The sequence below is a fragment of the Theobroma umbraticum genome, unplaced genomic scaffold, assembly GCF_002168275.2.
Source record: "Theobroma umbraticum cultivar Fairchild unplaced genomic scaffold, ASM216827v3 scaffold_67.0, whole genome shotgun sequence".
Classification (NCBI taxonomy): Eukaryota; Viridiplantae; Streptophyta; class Magnoliopsida; order Malvales; family Malvaceae; genus Theobroma; species Theobroma umbraticum.
Genome location: NW_018397262.1, coordinates 4,791,491 through 4,812,300, shown reverse-complemented (window position 1 = coordinate 4,812,300; position 20,810 = coordinate 4,791,491). Strand labels below are relative to the sequence as shown.

General features: G+C 34.8%; 5 protein-coding genes, 1 non-coding gene and 2 pseudogenes across 6 annotated transcripts in view; 3 read left to right on the top strand and 5 right to left on the bottom strand.

Annotated features, from left to right (window-relative positions):
- TTL1 (tetratricopetide-repeat thioredoxin-like 1) overlaps positions 1-3,532 on the top strand; it is a 20,725-nt gene extending 17,193 nt beyond the window's left edge. Inside the window, exons 2-8 of the mRNA XM_021432240.2 lie at positions 4-115; positions 1,141-1,336; positions 1,437-1,621; positions 1,716-2,049; positions 2,161-2,365; positions 2,488-2,594; positions 2,724-3,532. Coding sequence (XP_021287915.2) covers positions 4-115; positions 1,141-1,336; positions 1,437-1,621; positions 1,716-2,049; positions 2,161-2,365; positions 2,488-2,594; positions 2,724-2,876 — 1,292 coding nt within the window. The 3' untranslated portion in view covers positions 2,877-3,532. The remainder of the gene's footprint in view (positions 1-3; positions 116-1,140; positions 1,337-1,436; positions 1,622-1,715; positions 2,050-2,160; positions 2,366-2,487; positions 2,595-2,723) is intronic.
- A 1,937-nt stretch (positions 3,533-5,469) lies between these two features.
- TRNAL-CAA (transfer RNA leucine (anticodon CAA)) lies at positions 5,470-5,553 on the top strand. The gene has a single exon. It is a non-coding gene; the product is annotated as a tRNA-Leu (tRNA).
- Positions 5,554-7,849: 2,296 nt separating this feature from the next.
- On the bottom strand, positions 7,850-8,428 carry LOC110419784 (uncharacterized; annotated as a pseudogene).
- Positions 8,429-9,490: 1,062 nt separating this feature from the next.
- Positions 9,491-10,056, bottom strand: LOC110419887 (kiwellin-1 pseudogene; annotated as a pseudogene).
- Positions 10,057-11,180: 1,124 nt separating this feature from the next.
- On the bottom strand, positions 11,181-12,607 carry LOC110419299 (putative ripening-related protein 1). Its single transcript, XM_089784041.1, has one exon. It carries the CDS (start codon positions 11,840-11,842, stop codon positions 11,276-11,278), a length of 567 nt encoding a protein of 188 aa, XP_089640167.1. The 5' UTR covers positions 11,843-12,607; the 3' UTR covers positions 11,181-11,275.
- An 88-nt stretch (positions 12,608-12,695) lies between these two features.
- Positions 12,696-17,413, bottom strand: LOC110419300 (ubiquitin-conjugating enzyme E2 36). The gene is made up of 8 exons (XM_021432293.2): positions 17,229-17,413; positions 16,911-16,938; positions 16,635-16,721; positions 16,135-16,193; positions 14,258-14,299; positions 14,096-14,169; positions 13,112-13,209; positions 12,696-12,999 (listed from the first exon to the last, which is right to left on the bottom strand). Exons 1-8 carry the CDS (start codon positions 17,262-17,264, stop codon positions 12,962-12,964), a joined length of 462 nt encoding a protein of 153 aa, XP_021287968.1. The 5' UTR covers positions 17,265-17,413; the 3' UTR covers positions 12,696-12,961.
- A 2,243-nt stretch (positions 17,414-19,656) lies between these two features.
- On the bottom strand, positions 19,657-20,768 carry LOC110419526 (olee1-like protein). The gene is made up of 2 exons (XM_021432613.2): positions 20,325-20,768; positions 19,657-20,146 (listed from the first exon to the last, which is right to left on the bottom strand). The coding sequence occupies exons 1-2, from the start codon at positions 20,479-20,481 to the stop codon at positions 19,815-19,817; spliced, it is 489 nt and encodes a 162-aa protein (XP_021288288.1). The 5' UTR covers positions 20,482-20,768; the 3' UTR covers positions 19,657-19,814.
- Positions 20,739-20,810, top strand: part of LOC110419708 (uncharacterized) — a 1,964-nt gene continuing 1,892 nt past the window's right edge. The window contains exon 1 of the mRNA XM_021432799.2: positions 20,739-20,758. Coding sequence (XP_021288474.1) covers positions 20,739-20,758 — 20 coding nt within the window. The remainder of the gene's footprint in view (positions 20,759-20,810) is intronic.

Genomic DNA, 20,810 nt, shown 5'->3' with positions numbered 1-20,810 from the left:
CAGCATTGACGGCGTTAGGGAGAGTAGGAGAGGCGGTGAAGGAGTGCGAGGAAGCGGTTAGATTGGATCCTAATTATTGGAGGGCCCATCAGAGATTGGCTTCGTTGATGTTAAGGTGAAAACAGTTTTGATATATTCTTTTTAGTGTTAAATGGTGTATTTTTTGGTGGTTTGATCTACATTGGTGAAGGAAAGAGTGTCGGTGGAACTTTTTTGGATAGTTTTGATATATTAATGGGTTAGTGATAGTTTTGTTGATGTTTTGGATCTAATTTTTGAGATAAAATTTCAGTGTTTGATGTTGGTTGGTTAATGTTTGTGGATAGGATCTGGTGGGTTGTGATGTTTTGATCTACATTCATAACAAGGATTCTTTCTTTCAGATGGCTGAGTGGATTTTCTTTAAAAAAAATTTCTATTTTCTTGCTTCTCCTTTTGCTTTGACATGATGATGGTTGCAGAAGTTTTGATCTAGTGAATGAATATGAGTAATGCTAATGTTTTCATCTGCATTGATGAAAATATTTACTGATTTTTTGGATTGTTAGATCCATATGGTTTGATTAGTTCCTTTGTGTGTTTGCTTTGTTTATTAGCTCTATTATCCGCTTTCTATGTTTTCCTTTCTGATCTGGATTGCTTCCATTCCTCACGCCTGTTCTCTCTATTTGCGTTTAATTGTTTATATTAAAAGGATCAACCTGTCTAGGTTCACTCTTCTCCTTCTAGATAGTTCTAGAGTTTGTTGTTGTTTTTAGATGTTGGATTTTCTCAAAGCAATCCGGTGAAATGTTCAAGGATTTTGTTTTCAATGCTTTCCTCCAAGTCATAGGTTATTGTAAGTTATTTTAAAAGCACCCGCCACTTAACCATATTGGCTGGTTGATGAAGTTGTCGCCTGTCGGCTATGTCTCTATCCTCTATAAAAATTAGATGTCCGTATGTTTCAGTCTTTTGCCAGTTTATGTCATTTACATTTCTTGATGCCAGTCTTTTGCTCATTTAATTATTTTAGGTGTTTTGAAATCCATTTTTGATCTCTAACGCTAATCATATGCACACGTGTTTAGGTTGCTCCAATTTAATCCAATGTGCATATAATATTTAGGATGCTCCAAATTTAACCCACTTTTATTTCAGGGTAGGGCAGGTTGAGAATGCAAGGAAGCACCTATGTTTTCCTGGGCAACCACAAGATCCAACCGAGTTGCAGAAGTTGCAGGCAGTAGAAAAGCATATTAGCAAGTGTACAGATGCCCGGAGAATTAGAGACTGGAAAAGTGCATTAAGGGAAAGTGATGCTGCAATTGCCACTGGTGCGGACTTCTCTCCAGAGGTAAAAAACTCATATAAAACTTTCCATCATTGAATTATCAAGAATTTGTGCAGTTAACAGACATTGAAAACGGCTGAACTGGTTCAAATTGAATTTTCAGCTTTTAATGTGTAGAGTAGAAGCCCTCTTGAAACTCCATCAGCTTGATGATGCTGAATCAAGCCTTTCTGTTGTTCCTAAATTAGAACCATGCACCAACTCCTGCACACGGACTAAGTTTTTTGGGATGCTTTCTGAAGCGTATCTCTTCTTTGTCCAAGCACAAATTGAGATGGCACTTGGGAGGTGAGTTTAAACAAAAAATGATAACCTTCCTTAGATATAAGGTGCCAAAGGCTTTGGGAACAGAATAGGTAAACCGATGATGGATCTCTTGCAGGTTTGAGAATGCAGTTACAGCTGCAGAGAGGGCTGGACAGATTGATCCCAGAAATGTTGAAGTTGCTGTACTGCTTAACAATGTGAGGTTTGTTGCAAGAGCGCGAGCTCGTGGGAATGATCTTTTCAAGTCTGAAAGATTCACTGAGGCCTGCTCAGCATATGGGGATGGTCTCAGGCTTGATCCATCAAACTCTGTTCTTTATTGTAATAGAGCAGCTTGTTGGTTTAAGCTTGGGCGATGGGAGCATTCTGTTGAAGATTGTGACCAAGCTTTAAGTATCCAACCAAACTACATAAAGGCTCTTCTCCGAAGGGCAGCGTCTAATAGCAAGGTAAAGGATCCTTTTAAAGCTTTCCTTCATTAGAAGAATAATTATCTTTCGTGTATCTATGCAGAAGGATTTGGTTGTCTCATACTAATAATCAGTCATTGTGAACTATAGCTCGAAAGATGGGCTGAGGCTGTGCGAGATTATGAAGTTTTGAGAAGGGAACTTCCAAATGAAAATGAAGTTGCTGAATCTCTATTTCATGCACAAGTTGCATTGAAGAAATCTCGTGGTGAAGAAGTTTATAATATGAAGTTTGGTGGTGAAGTAGAGGAAGTATCAGGTCTTGAGCAGTTCAGAGCTGCAATTTCTCTGCCAGGTAAGGATTGCTCTTACATTCTCAACATTTTAAACTACCTTCAACAGACCTCTCACTTCTGTCCTAGATCTTTCCCCTTTTACTGTCGTGCAATCCTCTTGAGCTTTACTTTTGAACCACAGGCATCTCTGTAGTCCATTTTAAGATGGCCTCCAACATGCAATGCAAGCAGATATCTCCATTAGTGGATGCACTATGTGGCCGCTATCCCTCCATAAATTTTCTCAAGGTATGTAGCCCACTCTTCTTCTCCATAATTTGCTTTTTCCATGATCATTTAGATAAAGAACAAGAAATGTGAAGTAGTAGAAATAACCAAGTGTTTTTTATCTACTTTTGTTGGTTCTTTGGAGTAAAGGTGGACATTGATGAGAGTCCAGCAGTTGCAAATGCTGAGAATGTGAGGATTGTACCAACATTCAAGATATACAAAAATGGTAGCCGGGTGAAGGAAATTGTGTGCCCAAGTCGAGAAATGCTGGAACACTCGGTGAGGCATTACAGCTTTTAGAACTCATGACTGTGCTGTACTCCTGCTCCGCCCTTTTTTGTCTTTACATCTTGCTGCCCGAATGTCCTTTTTGTTGGGAACTCTTCCACTACCCACCCAATCTTTCCTCCCACCACATAAGGATTACCAGATACCTGTGACATAAACCAGAGCTACATAATAATCCCATTAGCAGCCAATGCCAGAGGAACCCAGAGAAATTAGCTTTAGTTCCCTTTTGCAGTTTTTATTTATTCATTCATTCCTCATTGCTCTAGGGTTCCCTGTTCTTCCTCCCTTCACCTTACCTTTTTTGTTAATTTTTTCCCCTTTTCCATTTTCAAGTAGGCCAGCCTGGTTCTTGTATCACTACTCTTGTTCAGTGGGAAAAAGAAATTGAGAAATATGTGTACAATTTAATTAAAGTGGATACTTAGTTACATTTTAGGGTTACAGTGAGAGGACTGGCAGTCAGGCTGGTAGTAGAGGATCTCTGTACATGTATAAATGTGATGATATATACAAAACATTGGAAGCCATGAGGGAGATTGGATGTCTGGTGGGTACTTAGTTACCGGGTTAGTGAAAGAAGGATGAATATGTTGTCATTAATATTGTTGTTTCTTTCTTTTTTCTCAACCATTCCATCAATAAAAAAAATTCCCATTTTTTCTTTCTCTCTGCAACTCCACATTTAATTTTTCCTTGCAGTTTTACCTGAAGTTGTGTAACATAAAAAGTGCAAAAATTCAATTTCACACGAGGGGCACTTGTGTCACTCCTCTGATCGCTAGAGAAACACTTGACTTGGTCTTGGGATAGGGTAGGAAACAAAAAAAGTACATATGTTTATAAATGAAGGTTGGTTTTTCTTATTAAGGAGTGGACTGGGTGGTTGACACAATTCATTGCTTTTCCTCTGAAATGTAACTGTGCCCTCTGGGAATAGGAGAGAGCCAGATTGGCCTAGGAACTTAGAAGCCCGCATTCTCTGTTTCTTAAGTCATTAATAAGTATTGTTTTTAGTTTAAGTGCAATTTGCATGTTATCCATTCCAAGTACATTTGAAAATTATATTTGTCTGCAAGTGAAGTTGTTGTTTGCCTTTGTCATGTGGGAGATGAATAGAGGAACAAGGTTTCTTTATCAATTTCTTTTATTTATGTTTTTTTTTTGTGCATTCACATGTGGGCATTTAAGTGCTGTACCTCCCCTTAATAAGGGGGTTTTTTTGCCCTCTACTACACCCAACCAAAAGGGGCCAAAAAGTGCAAACTGGTCGGTGCTAATGTGCACCGGGTGGACTGTGACAATGCAGCACACAGCCCCTTGGCTTTGGGGGTAGGAACCTTGGGCCTTGTACGGTGCTTTGGCAATGAATGCCGTCATAGGGACAAATGTATGTATATTGGGAAAAAAAAAAGGGGGGAAATTCTTGGATTGGGTATAAAGACAATTTCTTTATTATTTTTGTGGGTATATATATCTTTTTCAGTGTGCAAGAAGCTATATGAAAAGCTAAGCCTATTAGCCTAGCTCCAAATTTACAGGATGTTCAAGATTCCCACTCCAAAACCCCCTTTGCAATGTCAGCATTTGAGCATAAAAAAAAAAAAAGGGCAGAGAAAGCTGTTGATGGTTGGTTTTTCTAGACTTTTTGTCATCTATTGGTCCAGCTGAAACAATTATTGAAACTAACTATCTAATGTGCTGAGGATCAAAACCAAATCAAATTTGGATCCTTATTACTATCATGTGCCCTGTGCCATCTTCATCGATATGTGGTATAATGACTATTCAATGAGATATCTTTACGTGGACTTGTTGCCTGTCAACACTAGTACAGAATTTGTAGTGGTTAGGACAATACAAGACTTTGAAATCAGCTTAGCCTAGAAAGCAGGGAAGACGAATAATTTGACAATGGCAATTGGCAATTGGCAATTGGTAAAAAACAAGCTATCAAAGAATTGATGTTTAAGTGTGCACTTGCTACTTCACGCCCAAGCTGATCTGAAATCTGAAAATGATATTTTTTATATTTTTCTGCAAATTAGTTTGTTTCTGAAAAGTCAAAATAATACATTTATATATGACACGCTCAAAAATAATTATCAGCGTGTTAACATCACGAGTTTTGACACCTGTGTAAAAGAAAGTTTTTACTTATAAATTTAAAATTAATTTCCATCGTGTTAAAGTTTTTATGTACACAGAAATGGAAAGAGGGGACAATAGAATTACCGGGTGTAGGGTAAAATTTTAAATCTTTATAAAGGTTTTTCAACCTTTTACGACAGGGAATATAACCGTTGCGAGAGAAATTGATTTGGATGTGAGTAGGATCTATGTCCACAAATATGCTGTCGTTTCATAGGGTGTGTTTTGGCATTGCTTGCTTTTGTACCCGTACTTGTTATTCAATGTTTTTGGACAATTAACCTGGTTACACTGTTAATTCTCCTAAGCTTCCTACGCCAATTCTTTGCTTAATCTCTTGGCCAAGCCGTCCCAGAAATTCTTAAGCTTAGCATGATAGAAAGCTTCACTTCTGCTTCAGTTTTCCAAATCCAAATCCAAATCTATATAATATAGAAAAAACTTTAACAAGCGAGTCAGGATGGCCGAGTGGTCTAAGGCGCCAGACTCAAGTTCTGGTCTTCGAAAGAGGGCGTGGGTTCAAATCCCACTTCTGACAAATTACTTTTTTTAATTTATCCGAAGGAAAAAAACAGACATTATAGATGCACAAATGCACATCCCTAAGGATCATGTGAGAGGTTTTTCTGTTTCAAAAGGAAAAAAGAAGAGAGCCTTGTAGCATGGAATACAAGCAAAGTTTTGCAAAGATGGAGAGGGAAAAAGAAGGGACAAGCAAACTTTGCCATATGGAAAGTGAGTGCAGAGGTAGCATTTTAGGTCCTATGCCCTTATGTAAGTATGTGAGAAAGAAAACTGAAAAACATTGGAACCTAATTTTGCAAAAGAATGAAAAGAAAAAGAACTATTAACACACCATATTAATTCATCAAAATGAAATTCTAAAAGAATAACCATTAACTTGCAATTATGATTTCATATGTAACCTGGACAACATGAAAAGGGTCTTCCTTCAATAGTCATACCCTAATCTTCATAGACAAATAAATGCACACATTTTCTAGATAGTTCAATATATACCAAGATTCGCTTGCTATGGGGCTAAATATATACACTTACCTTGTAAAGCCAATCCAAGGAATTGAGATAACAGACTGTAAAAGCTCACGTAACGGGAGCTGTGGGGAAAATATACAGGGTAACCTTGCCCTCACATAAGAAAAATATGAGACTAGATGGGTTTTGCAATAATCTATCAAGGAAAAGTACTCTCTGTGTTGTTTGAGACACAAAATGAAGAAGTTCTGAGGTGTGATGCTGAAAGATCTCATCTCGGATCTGTCCACTATTTACACTGTCAGCAAATAGGTATGCCTTGTGACAAGAAATCAGGAGCTAAGAAGACCATTCATAAACATAGTCATAACCAATAGGGTTTTGATTTCTTTGCATACATTATGATCTTCTGTCACCCATTACTTGATTGGGCAGCAAGATTTGTATACAGTGGTCTTTGAAACCGACAAAATACCTATCATATTCAAATGATGAGGTGACTAAAACTCTTAAGTCTATTTGCAATTGCAACATTAATGATGCCTTCAGTTACATTCAGGTTTTTTCTTTCTTTTCCCTTTGTGACAGCTAATCTTCATAAGATTTAAAAGAATGAAGTAAACCAAAAAGGTCACAACCACAAGGGTTTTGCAGGTGTACAAGGATGGATATAAATATTGTTCTTCGTGATACTCAGATAGCATGGTCAAGGTAATGAGATAAACTTAAGAGATGATCATAACAAGGTCCCAGAAAACTTTAAGTCATGCAATTTCAGTACTCGTTCAGACAACCAATGATAAAAGATAAGTAAACCTGAAAAATATCATTCCTTAAGGGTAGATTCAACTCACTACTTAAAGTGACATCTACTGATATTAAAGAGCTTATAAAAAATAGAAGACATAAACAAGCAATGGCAAAAAGGGGATTCCAATGCCCTTTTCCAAGAATACGATACAAGAAACACAACCTGTTCTATCAAAGACTCTGCTTTCCCATTTTTAATCCTCCATTTACGATTTAGCTTTTCCAATAACACTAAACTGAGCTCTATACTATAACAGTACAACTTCTTGCAGGGGATAATTCTTTATACCAGAGGGAATAACTTGGTCATTGGCTGTGGACAACAGAACACATGCAACAATAGGCGTTTACCCTCAGGATAGCCTATTGGATAACCCTTCAACTTTATATGTTCGAGCCAAAGTGAGTAGTTAAAAGGAAAATTTAAGGTCCTCCTCAAGAAAATGGTCAGTTATGTGATTACACAACTCATTCAAACAACTGAGGATACAAGTAGACAATCATAAGTAATCTCGATACAACCAATGATTAATCAGCACTGCCAAATATCATTCCACAATCAATAATCATAGATACAAGCCACAACTAGAATGACATCCACCAACATTAAGGATCAACATAAAAAATAACATCAACGAAATATTATAAGCAATGTAATTGATATTTAGATAACAAACATAAAGAAAGATACTAATTTTTCCACGTAAAAATTACCATCCATTTATTACTAAGAAAGGAAAAACATTTATTAACATAAACCTGACTGTTAGAACTTGAAACTCCAATTCAAAGGTTTCAAGTTCGAATCTTTAGAATAGAGTGCAATGCAAATTCAGTAGTCCAACACTCAATGAGTCCGAATATGTGTATGTAAAAGAATATTTATTCTCATTTCTGATGATCCCTTCCAACATCCATAAAACAAGAATTAGTATTAAAGAGGAAAAAAAAAAAAAACTCTTGCATTGCATCAATTCCTAAAAATTACCAAGTTAAACCCCAATAATACCCAAAAAATCCAAAACCCACTAACCATCTCATTTCTTCTCCAAATCCTTGGAATCCTCCTCCTTCTCTTTTTCCAATTCCTTAACAGCCTCTTCCTCAGCCTTCTTCTCGGCTCGTAAAATCGGCTCATAATAATCAGCATGAGCCTCCATACATTTCTTCAAAGCTGAGGTTGCTTCAAAGCATTTTTCCACAATATCTTGCTTGTGTTCTTCAGCTTCTCTGATGCAGTTTTCCCACCCAATAAAGCTCTCTTTGCATCCCCCTGCTTTCATGAACAAGCAAAACCCACACTCTCCTTCTTCTTCTTCTTCTTCCTCTGATCCTTCATTTGGGTCTTCTTCTTCTGATCCTTCATTTGGGTCTTCTTCTGAGGGCTGTTCGCGTTCAGGGTCGTCCAGGGTTTTGGGATCAGGGGATTGTTTTGATTCTGGGTTTTGAGAGGACATTATTTTCTGGTGGAATCGATGAGTCAGAGAGGCAGTCAAGGTTTTGTTGGTCTTGCGGTGGAGGTCGATGAGAGATTTCCTTCCACCGCCTGCTTAAAACCTCCTAAAACCCCTTGAATTTTTTACTCAATAAATTTGTTTTCATACAAATGTTTTAAAGGGCCAAGAATTGGACAACCTTTTCCTTTTTCTGTGTAAGGGGACTTTTGGGCCTAATGCATTCACTAAATAATTTTTTCAATTATGAAAGAAAATCCTACTTCAGTATGAGTTTATTTCGATTTCAATATTTATGAGAGAAGTTTCATATTATTAAAGAGTTGGATTTTTTTTTTATATCACTTGTTATCGGTACATATATTTTCAATTCAAAAGATATACATATAAAATAGAGAAAGATTTTTACTTATAAATTTAAGATCTATCTTATTTCTTAACGATATGTGATCCGTTACATAAAAATAAGTGCAATGATACAGAGATTATAAAGCCAAATCACATTTTGTTTTTCTTGTGACTTAAGTGAATTAATTGAGATTAATCAATGTTAGATGCTCCTAGTTGATTCATCTCTTTCTTAAGTGCATGGTTATTGTTATGGAGTTTTGGGAATTAGTAAACCATCCAAAATTTTCCAGGACAAAGCAGAAAAAGCCTTCTGCAGCAGATAAAGAGATTGGAAGATTACAACTCTGCTAATTAAGCTGATGCATTACATTATCAAATGTTATTACTGATAAACAACCATTAGCTTCTTTCTGATTCCAAAACAGTTGCTGAGGGAAAATAACATTTTTCAAATGTTAATCTGGTTTTATGCACTGTCCATTGATTGATAAGGAGGTCTTAATAACCCATGAGAGGAACAGCTTGGTCAAAGTCTAAGTGTGATTTATTTCCTTAATCAATAATATACATTAGAATTTAAACTTTTGGGATAAATGGTCGCTCAATTATCTCTTTATCTAACGGTATCACATGCTAGTTTTAAAGGTCAATGTTTCCAACTGACTGCTATGTTTCAGGACGTCTCTAGAAGATGACTTAGGTATAAAGAGTAATTATATTGCTTCAAATACACATGTGCTATGTACCAAGAAAATACACATCATATACAATGCAAGCTCTCACAATTTTGGTACTATCCTAACACACAAACACAAAGAAAGTTTATTCTACAGAAAATAGATATGGTTATACATATGTTGAAAATCAATCATCAGCATCAGACCAGTATATATCCATTCCACCCCGCCGGCTTTGAGGCACTCCCAAGGCTTTCCAAACTGCTTTAGAAGCATCCACAATGTTGTTATCACAAGGAAGATGGTAATCACGGTCAGAATCACACCCCATTGTAGAGTCACATTCTTCCACAACCTTGGCTCTAACACTCTTTCCATTGCCATGGATATTGATGTACTTGAGACACCCTTTTTTCTTGTTGAACCATCCTGTCGAGAGTGCCACCACAGGTTCATCATCAGAGTGGTACTGGTTGTCACATTCTGATCAACCACCGCCGTCCCCACCGGCTTCAAAGCTGTTGAGTGTCAGAGTTGCCTTGGTATGGCTGGAAACCAGCGGCGAACATTCGTAAGTTGTGTAAAGCTTGCCTTCTTGACGACAGTCAGAGTCATTCTCTCGGTTACATTGCCCTGGGGGAGGCTTTTTCTCTCTGCTCTTGCCACTAGCCTTGCAACTCTGGCTTCAGTGCTTACAAATAGAAACAGAAAGCAACTAAGAACTAGAACTTTTAAACAAACTTGCTTCTTCATTTTCCTTTTCCTTCTTTGCTCTCTCTTCCTTCCATTTTCGGATGTTCTGGTGTGAAAATTTTGCAGCTGGGGAAAAGCTATATAAAATGATGAGGAATGAGTTCTTCCAAGTTACCTGTCTTTCCAAGTGAAATTAAGAAAAAATTCTGGCCTTACCCTTTTGGTACTTTGGTTGCGATAAAATAAGGTATATGGAGTTTTAAATTGTCATGGACTGCATGCTTGGAGACATAATGGAGGTAATAAAACGTTTTAAAGTAAATACCACAGTTTGTTTTTTTCTGAAAAGTTTCATGGGAATATCTTGTAAGTCATATATCCAGTCTATTAGATGTTATGATTGAGTCATTGACTTTCTATAGCATAATGACATACTAGTATTCTCACTCATTGTATCCTCAGTTCTCTACCTCTCATTTTTTATTCTATAGTCATTATTTCTCTTATTCATGGGCTGCAATACTGACATTTTAGCATTAGATAACATGAATGAAATTCTTAAATAAACCATTGTTAATTTGTACTCGGCAGAATGCTAACTTGAAGTTATTTCTCTGTTACAATTAATTTCCCTGTTGATTCATCCGTCTTTTGGGATGGTCACTGTTATGAAGTAGTAGGACTGCAGGCTGATGTGTTTCTAGCCAGTACAAAGCTTGAATCTGCAGGATTTAAAAAGATAGAAAGATTTCAGTTCTAGTAAGCTGATCCATTACATAAACAAATGTTGTTTAGAGTTCCCAAAACTGAATGTTGAGTGAGGTTACAGTTCTAATTGTAGAAAAGTTCAAATTTTAATCCTTGGCAGAACAATTTAGTCATTAGTCAAAGTTCAAGTTAATTCCTAGTCAATCATATATGTTAGGATTAAGGCCTTTTCATTCTATTGAAGCTTTTGGCTAATAAATCAATTAATCATTTCTTTGATTGACAGTTACATCTTACAACAAGGTAAAAAAATCCAGCTTAGAGATGCCAGTTCAAGGAAGCTGTTATGGAGCATGAGCTTCCCAACTCCAATCTTTCAATTCACTGATATGTTTAACAAGAAAGAACAAGATGACTAAGGTTTAAGGAGTAGTTGTATTGCTTCAAATACATGTATTGAAATACAAACTCTCGCATTTGTAACACTATTGCTTACTAAAACTAACACACACACTGACAATCTTTACACCTCAATACAAATAGAAATAACATTAATGATGTTGAAAATCAATCAAGTATCAGACCAGTATATATCAATTTCACCCCACTGGCTTAAAGGCACTCCCAAGGCCTTCCAAACTGCTTGTGAGGCAACCACAATGTTGTTATGACAAGGAGGATAGTAACTGTGGGCAGCATCACACCCCGTTGTAGAGTCACATTCATCGACAACCTTAGCCTTGACTCTCTTCCCATTGCCATGGATATCGATATTCTTGAGACACCTTTTTTTCTTGTTGAACCATCCTGTTGAAAGTGCCACCACAGGTTGATCATCAGAATGGTACTGATTGTCACATTTGGATGGTGCACTGCCATCTCCTCCGGCTTCGAAGCTGTTAAGTGTTAGAGTTGCCTTTGTATGGTTGGAAACCGGTGGTGAACATTTGTATGTTGAGTAAAGCTTGCCTTCTTTACAACAGCCGGGGTCATCCTCAATGGTACATTGCCCTGATCGAGGTTTCTTCGCTCTTATCTGGCCACTAGGCTTGCAAGTTTGAGCTTCAACTTCGAAACTTAGCAAAGGAAAAAGAAAGCAAACCAGAATTAGAACACTAGAATAGACTTGTTTCTTCATTGTTTTCCCCCTCTACTCTCTTTTCTTGCTTGTTTTTCTGGTGTGGGAAGAAAACTGGACAGGGAGAAAGGCCATATTATAGAGAAGAGCTATGAGTATTCGAAGCCATCTGTGTCCTAACATGAAATCAAGACAAATTTATGGCCTTGGCCCTTTATATATCTGACAGTGATACAATAAAGCTATATGGAGTAGAAAATTGTCGTGGACTGCATATATGGAGACAGAATAGAGGTAATTAAATGTTTAAAACCTAATACCAAACTGTTGTATATTTAGAAAAGTTGAGTCTTGGTTTATCTTTATTAGCATTTGCACTTAATTGTTCCATGTGTCAATGTCAAGTTCCTATAATTCTTCTACGTAGTGTCTCCCTTCAAAGAATTTTTAACCCATTTTTTTCCTGTGCTGTTTTAGTGCCATTCTAGTTTGCATAATCTCACAACTATCTATCTTTTAAGTATAAGATACCCTTCTATATCATATCGCGCAGCTTTAAGCTAAATTATTAATTACTTTTTAAGTTGTTGAATTCTTCTTGTGAACCTTTGCTCTTGTAGAAGATGCAATTTGAGCATCTCAAGCACATTCCTCTGGTTGTCATAGAAATAGAAATTCCATTTTCTTGATTCAGTGGTATGCAACTAGGAGTTACTGGCTTAGTATAATCAGCTGCAAAATGGGGGAATCCTCATAAGGCTGTGCCACATGATCTTGAGGATGGAAAAGGAAGCTTTTTTGATGAAATTTTGTCCAATTCAAATCAGGGAACATCCAGAGTATTCTTCGCTTCCAGTTTTAATCAATGAACAAACATTATACACAAAATGCATCCACCCTTTTACCTGATCAGTTACTGGAATCTGAAATAGAGCTATATTTGAGAATAATCACTTAGTTCAGCATTTGAGAGTTTTAGAGAACAAGGTATATATTATCATACAAGTTCAGAGACTGCTTCCAACAAGGAAAACAATTAACAGGTAGCAACTGGAAGCTTTTGATAGATATCAAACTCTTTAAAACATCAATTCTTCCAAATTTCCATATCAAATTGACATTGAATAGCTTACATTGCATAGAAAGTTATTTGAAAAGGGCAATCGTTTGCACCCGTCATCATGCACCACTTGCATATAAACGGGTCCATTCCTTTGCTGCAAGAGTCAAGGAAATCAAGAACAGTCAATTATAAGAATAGCCACATATCATCCTTGATTGTAAGAGTTAATCAATCTCGTTGATCCAATACATTCACAACTAATTTACCTGTCTCAACCGCTTCAGCCTCATTTGTTTTCCAGTGCTTAGCAATGTTCTCAGAGAGTGGATCATCAGGATTTGGGGCACTTAGAAGTGCTTGAATGCTGAAATAAAAGTAATAATGTCATTGTATAAACCTAAAAAGCTACCATAATTGAAGGTAATAATGTCAGTGCATTACTATATTTTTGCATTCGAAACTGCAGCAACGTCTTTCTAGCAAAATGAAAACAACATAAATAGGCAGTCATGAAAAAGGTATATTCAACTTCCATCCATTAAATGTATCAAAATCTTATTTTTTAAAATCGAGTATTGTATTACAGTAAAAAATTTTAAAATTGATTATAAATAACATTTATACATATAGAATTAAAAAATTGAAAATTTATTATATTTTTTAACAGAATTGAAGATAGTAGGGTGCAAATTGAAAAGATGGATTATTTTTTTAATTTAAACTCTCAACATATTCTTTAACAATATAGATTTTTGAATAAAATATACCATTTTTCATATTAATTTATTAAATAAATATTAAAAAAATTTATCATGTCGAAATTAAAAGAGAATTTGATTTTTTTAGTTTTTTTATTTAAAATTTGAAACTCATAAATATAATTTTTCATATTTCAACTCAAAAAATAATAAAAATAAATAAAATTCTTAATAATTAATTAGAGTTAAGCTTATAAAACTTATATCAACTTTATCATACAATACGTCTCGTATCATAAAATACATATTGTGCATCATACGATACACTTTCAATACTTGAGCAAATATGATACAGCTATAAATACGTATCGTTTTCTACTAGTACCGTATCATACGATAACGATAGCTATGCTACCATCTTTTTTTATAAAACCTAAACTTTCCAGAACAAATTCTGACAATATGCAAAATGTTTTGAATTTTTCTCAGCAAGCCATGATATATTCACCACACATGTAACCTAAAATAACATATCCTAATATCTTATAATACCTCAGAAGTACAGTTCGGATCTGGAGAGCTGGACTCCATTTGTCTTTGAGAATATCAAGGCATATTCTTCCAAGCTGCAAAAAGGCATAACCCCTAAGAGCCAAGAAAATATATCTTTTGCACCATAAAATAAGGACAAAAGAAGGAAAAGGTAATGCCAACCTTATCAATGTTAGGATGATATATCTTTGTAAGAAATCGAACCTGTTACACCAAACTTGTTAAGGTGGAGAAAATTACAAAATACATCAAAACGGACAACATTAATGGATGACAGACAATTCCAAGAATAGAGAAGAATAACAAATTGATGCTGAAATGCCAACTGCTGACAATTAACAATTCTATGAATATAGTGCACTCTTGAACCACCAGTACAACAAAAACAAACAATGAAGTCCAATCACCAGAAAACAGACAAAGAAGTCCCAATCATAGGAAACCAGACAATTAAGCATCAAACACAAGAGGATGATTAAGCCCCATATGCCATCATATCAGCCATACAGAGCCCAATTAGGAAAGCAACCACAAGATAGATCATTACCACCAACCAAAGTTGGTTCTGTGCAGCTACTCACATGTGAAGGCATCCACAAGAATGGAAGTTCTTCCCGGGTGAAACTAAGACTTTCAAAACCCACAACAAAGAATCACCACATAGCTAATAGAGGCTATAGCAGTGACAACATCAGAACAAGGAATTTTCAAAAGCCAGTGTATATATAATACTATTATAAACATTGAATCCAATCAACAATTTCCTCTTAATTATGTCATCAAAGCAAATATTTTATACCACCAAAAGTTCATCAAAGTAAGAGGAGAATAATATATATTAGACGTTTAATTCTGCCATACCACAAATAAAATAAGACAAATTAAGTTCTGCTGAACCTGAAATTTCCAAAACTAAGATTACGAACCAACTGCAGATTATATCTGACTTAAAGGACAGAGAGTAACAATGAAATGTTTTGATGAATTTCTCAAACTAGCTAAAGAGCTTGGAGAAAAGAGTACGCTGAGATGGTAAGGAATAAGAATGGTCATGAAAGCTAGGGATTTAATAGACAGGGCTCATAATAGTATGATGCTTTAAATGATATCTCAATTTCAGTACACTGAAGGATGTAAAAACAATGCCTGTTAGATGAACATTATCCTCTTTTAATCTCTTCTTCTGCTACAAATATTTTCACAAACACCAAAGCAGATCAAGTTTTACATACATCATCTTGGGCCCAAATTTAACAAATACTAGACGGATTCACCCCCAAAGAATGAGGTAGAGCTTCAAACAGATAGAAATATGAAAATCAATCGGATCCTATACATCATATCATAGATCAGGTACAAAATTATCCCACAAAAATAAAAAGATAACAGTTCCAAAAGGTTGTTCTAATCCAGAAGATATTTATTATCTAATTTAATGTTGTCATCACTTTCCCCTTTCCTGTATCAGACATCATATCATAAATGGAAACACTTGCGCAAACCAACATTTAATCCTTCAGTGTTCTATGCTGATTTTTTTTCTGCCAGAACAACCTACTGCAAGATTCTCAAAGATATAAAATAACCTTAAGAAAGTTTGGCCACCCAAAAGCCATCCACACACAAACACAAACTATTCAAAAACATTTTTTTAAGTGCACGAAGTGTCACTGGATAAAATAATGCAGGTTTTCTACAACATATTAACAAACAATTTAACCGATGAAGGTAGGGCAAATCCTTACAAGCCAAAGGGAAATATAATCTGTAATTCACCAAGAGTAGGCCAGTGTGTGATGAGGCTAGATGCACTAACAGTAAAAAACATGACAGATAAAACAGCCCAACAAAGTAACAACAGATTGACCCACAATGCAAGCTAAAAGCATCAATATATCACATTACGACCATATAAATAACTTTTTCAGATGAAAACAGGTAATATTTTATATGAAAGGATCTGCAATCCAGCGTACAACAATAGATTCAGCAACAGGAAGTTCATGGTACTTATTAAAACAAAACTCAATGTTAAGTACCTTGGGAGCAGCCATGGGATATTCTTCAGGCAAAAATAGTTCCAACTTGAAAACCCCTCCTAAAAAAAATCCCAAAGAAGAAAATGCATCATGTCCTATACAGAAGTGCCATATTACTTACAGAAAGAAAGAAACAACAAAAACGCAATGATATATTACCAAAAACAAGATCCTACAAACAGAGTGACTGCATGACTGAAAAGCATGCTAATTGGTCCTAACTTTCAAGACTGAAAATATAGGCCATTTTTCTCTTTTACAAATGGAAAACCAAGAAAAAAGAAAAAGGCATGAAGAGAAATAAACACTGCAGAACAATCTTCTCAATAAAATTTACTACTTTAAGCATATAGAAATCATTACAATGCCTTAAAATCCAAAATGGCGTTGCTCTTATGACTTATATCAGCACACACCCAACTATTATGCAATGACACAATAAAATTTTACATTTCTAACACATAACAAAATCATAACCACTATATGAAAGAAATAACTACCTTCATATGGAGACTGTGTGGGACCAAGAATCATCACATTGAAATATCGCATGTTATCTTCTGATGGTGAAGCACTAATTCCAGGTGCTGTATCCGGAAAAACCCATTAAACTCTTTTATTCAACAGGAAAAAGAACCCAAAACATTAGATTCTTCTATGATCATAACCATAAAATACTAAACAAAACACTGATTCAGTGATATTAAAAAAAATTCAACAAGAATTTCTCAAAAAAGAAAATAAATCAAATGTGAAGGAAAAAGCAAAGTACTTACCTGGTTCACTGAGGAGACGTTGAGTTTCCTGTTTAGATCAAAGATAAAGAAACCAAAATTAAAGCATGAAAAATTAACAAAATTCACGTAAATTAAAACAAGAAAAAATAGCCTCGATCAAACTAAGAACACGATCTCCAAATAAAATTAGCTGTGGCTTTTAATTCATCAAACCCCTAACAAATCCAGCAATCAAACCCCACTCTAGAAACCCAACAAAAGAAGAAAAGTAAAAGATTAAGATTTTATTGAGGTTTCTAGCGCAAACAAACGAATCGTAGAAATCAAGTAGGATCAAAGGGAGATCGGAAGAGATACCTTGATAATTCTTCGCGGGAGATTACTGTTGGCCATTGACGAGGATCGATTGATGAAGCAAAAGGGCGAGCCCAAAAAAATTTAGGGTTTTTGAGAATTGAGAGAGCAAGGGGAAGAGAGAGAAAAATTTTCGAGAACAAAACACAAAAAATAAAAAAGCTCGTTTGTTCCCTTAATGTGTCTTTTGCATTTATTTTATTTTATTTTATTTTGCCCTAAAACGCAATGATTTTGACCCTCTTCCCATTGTTCTCTACTTTCCTCCTTTTTCTTTTTTTATTATAATAAAATAAATATTATTATTTTTCCACCTTTTTTTTCACAAAAGCAATATTTATTTTTAGGTTATTTCTGTTTGATATCAAAAAAGTTTATAAATAAATCATTTTTTAATTAATAAATTCTTTTATTTATATATTATTTATTTATAAAACATACATTTTCTGAAGTTGAGATTGCAAAGAATTTTTCAGAAAAAAATAGACAAAAACAAAATTATTAAATTATATTAAGTTAATAAGGTTTTATTTTGTTATTATGTCTTGAAATGAATTTTTTTTAATTTTGTCAATGATTAGGTATTATTTACTTTCACAAGATAATTATAGTAAAAGAGTTTAGTTGAGTTTTTTTTTTTTTGAAGTACAAGTTTAATTAAATTAATTATAGTATAACAAAAAAAGATGTGTTTTGGATTTATAAGTAAAAATTTTACTTGAAAATGTAAAATTGTGACAAATTATATCAAAATCTATCTAATATAGATTTTCGAAAAAATCAAAGCAACGAGGCATTATTGAGTGAGAAAAATATCTCAAATTTTAAATTAAAAAAAATGATTTTTGACCTCACTTAGTACATATTTTGAATTGAAAGTGTGAGTCATAATAAAAATATTAAATTAAATTATTGTTTTTACAAAAAAAAAAGTTATTACTATTACCACTTTCATTTTTTTTTTGATAAAAAATGCTAGCTCACATTCTTTTATAAAGGAGACTAGTAAATATATATAAAAAAAAAACAAAGGCTAGTTAAAACTATTAAAACAAAAACAAAATAAAGGTCTTTCCCTCTAAACCTAACAATTCAAGGTTTAGTAATTATAATATAATGAGAGAAACATGGGCATGTTTTTTTATTCCAAACCAATTCCAAGATGTGTCAAAATCAAATTAAAAGCAAAAATATCTATTTAATTACAAGCAATCATTTAATATCCTTAATTTTTAATTTACAAGTTGGACCTCATTGCAAAAATCATAGGGTATAAATCATTCATTATGTTTATAAGAGTTTGTTATTTTTCTAATTTTTTCCCTTACCCATTTATCTTCTCTTAAAATAGAAAATTTTCTTTTAAAGCATTTCGATTATATATGTATTTACCGTCATCTAAGTTAATGTTGTGTACGTCGTTTAATTACAATTGAGATTCTAACTTAAAAGTTTTATATTCAAAATCTTACGTAGGAATGAACGAAATTTATAAAAGGTGAAAAAAATTTTCTCTCATTATATAATTTTTAATTATATATATAATTAAAAAAGAGTAAAAGTTCTTTTACTTTTAAAATTTGGAATTGAATTACCTTGCTTTCACCCTAAATTAACATAACTTGGAAGCAGAAATTCTTTTCTATTTTGGGACAATATACATTTCTTAGAAGCAATAGCAACAAGGTGAAGTTGCCTTATCAAATGGAATTTGGAAACACTAAATAAATTTAAAAAATAAGTTCTTAAAGTGGTTTAGTCAAATTATGAAAGAGTATTTAATTTAATGATATATGTATGTACTAAAAATGAAACTATAATTGAGTTGTTTTTGGGGTGGCGGAAATTATATATAAAGGATCACATCTTAATTGGGATCTTTAGATTAATAATTATAACTTAGATTATAGCTTTAAAACTATGGCAATATTTATAGGAAGTTGGTAGCACAAAAACCTATTCTTGCGTTGCTCTAACGCAAGTCTTTGGCTGTTGTTGGTGGAATTAATTTGGACCACCCAAGAAAGCAATATCTATCCTTTTTTGATCCCTTCATACATTTCCATGTATATGCCTTTGGACAATATGGCCAAGAAAAACTGAGTCAACACAAGAACATGACAACACTAAGATGATTGATGCGCCAACAAAAGCTTTATTTTCTCTGCAAATGCAAATTGATGACCATTAATGGCACTAGACCCAAACCCTAAGTGAATGCAGTAACATGACTTTGGACATGGATGATGGACCCAAAAGAGAATGAAGGTGATGTAAAGGGTATATTCTCTATTTATTGCCATTACTCTTTTCTCTTTTCTTCTAGAGCAAACCCATGTGCTTGGCTGGTGATGTTTGCATGGTTTACCAGTCAAGGTAGAACTCAATGATCAGTTTTTGATTCCATGAGAGTTTCAAAGGGAAGAGACCAGAGAGAAAGAATAATTCATATTATGAAATAATTCTTGTATATGGTTCTGTGAAGACCAGTATATGAGTGCATCAAGGTTTGCACATATTTGAACAAACCATGGCGCTAGACAATTGTTATTTTTTTTTACATAGGCACGAAGTTAAAAAGGGAATTTCTTAGTTAAGAGGAAGGAAACCCAATTCTTTAAGAACTTCAGCGCATCCGGGGACAGCTTCCTTCTTCAAGAACCCAAGATTGTTGGCATATCGAATGGAATCGCTCACCCCATTCTTCTTGGTGAGTAGGACTCTGGCTTTCTGCCATGCTTCCATGAATTCATTACAGTCTTCCTTGGGACTCTTCACAACCCTGACTTCGCAAATTTCTTCCTCGTGATCGCCCTGGACTGGGATACTGTATTTACCGAATTCGTCTGTAGCGCTCTCTTGGCTGTACGTGATGCTGCCACCGACGGTACGGTCCCTGCATTCCAATCTCACTGTTGCACCTGCAAAAAACAAGAGACCAAAGCTTCGTGAATGACACTTTACAAGCAGTATCATCTCTCTCAACAAACAAGTTTAATCTAATTGTATACATATGCCTACTAAATCGGCATCTTCAGCTTCATTCATGTTCACAATGCTTACCAAGTGAAATTGGTAACAAGTAATTTGATTATATACCTTTAATAGGTTGGCTGAGCCTAGTCTCGAATTCCACACGGCATGTGTCACAGTAAACTTTGCCCTGGACGAAGAAGGTGTCGTCGGCGTAGGCGAAGCTGAGGGATGAAAGGCAGATTGCCAAGGAAACAAGGGCGATCAAGGAAGCTTTTGCCATTTCTTCTTTGGTCTTTCTTTATTGGGTTGTGAAAGCTTGTTAAAAAAGGGTAAATTTATAGGGAGGGAGTGTTGGTATTTTTTGTCCCATGGTAGTTATTCAGGTTTTCTATTCTAAGGGATTGAAGAGGGAGAGAGACTCGTTCTTCATTCTCTTACAGGGACAAGCTAATTGAAGAACAGAACAGCTAATTGTCTAAATATAGGGACAACAGAAAGAAAGACATTGGAAAAGAATGAGAAAAATGGAGGACAGAGATGAATGGAACACCAAAGAGGTTATATGAGCTAAATGTGTAAATGAAACGCAAACGCAAGGTGAGAAATCAA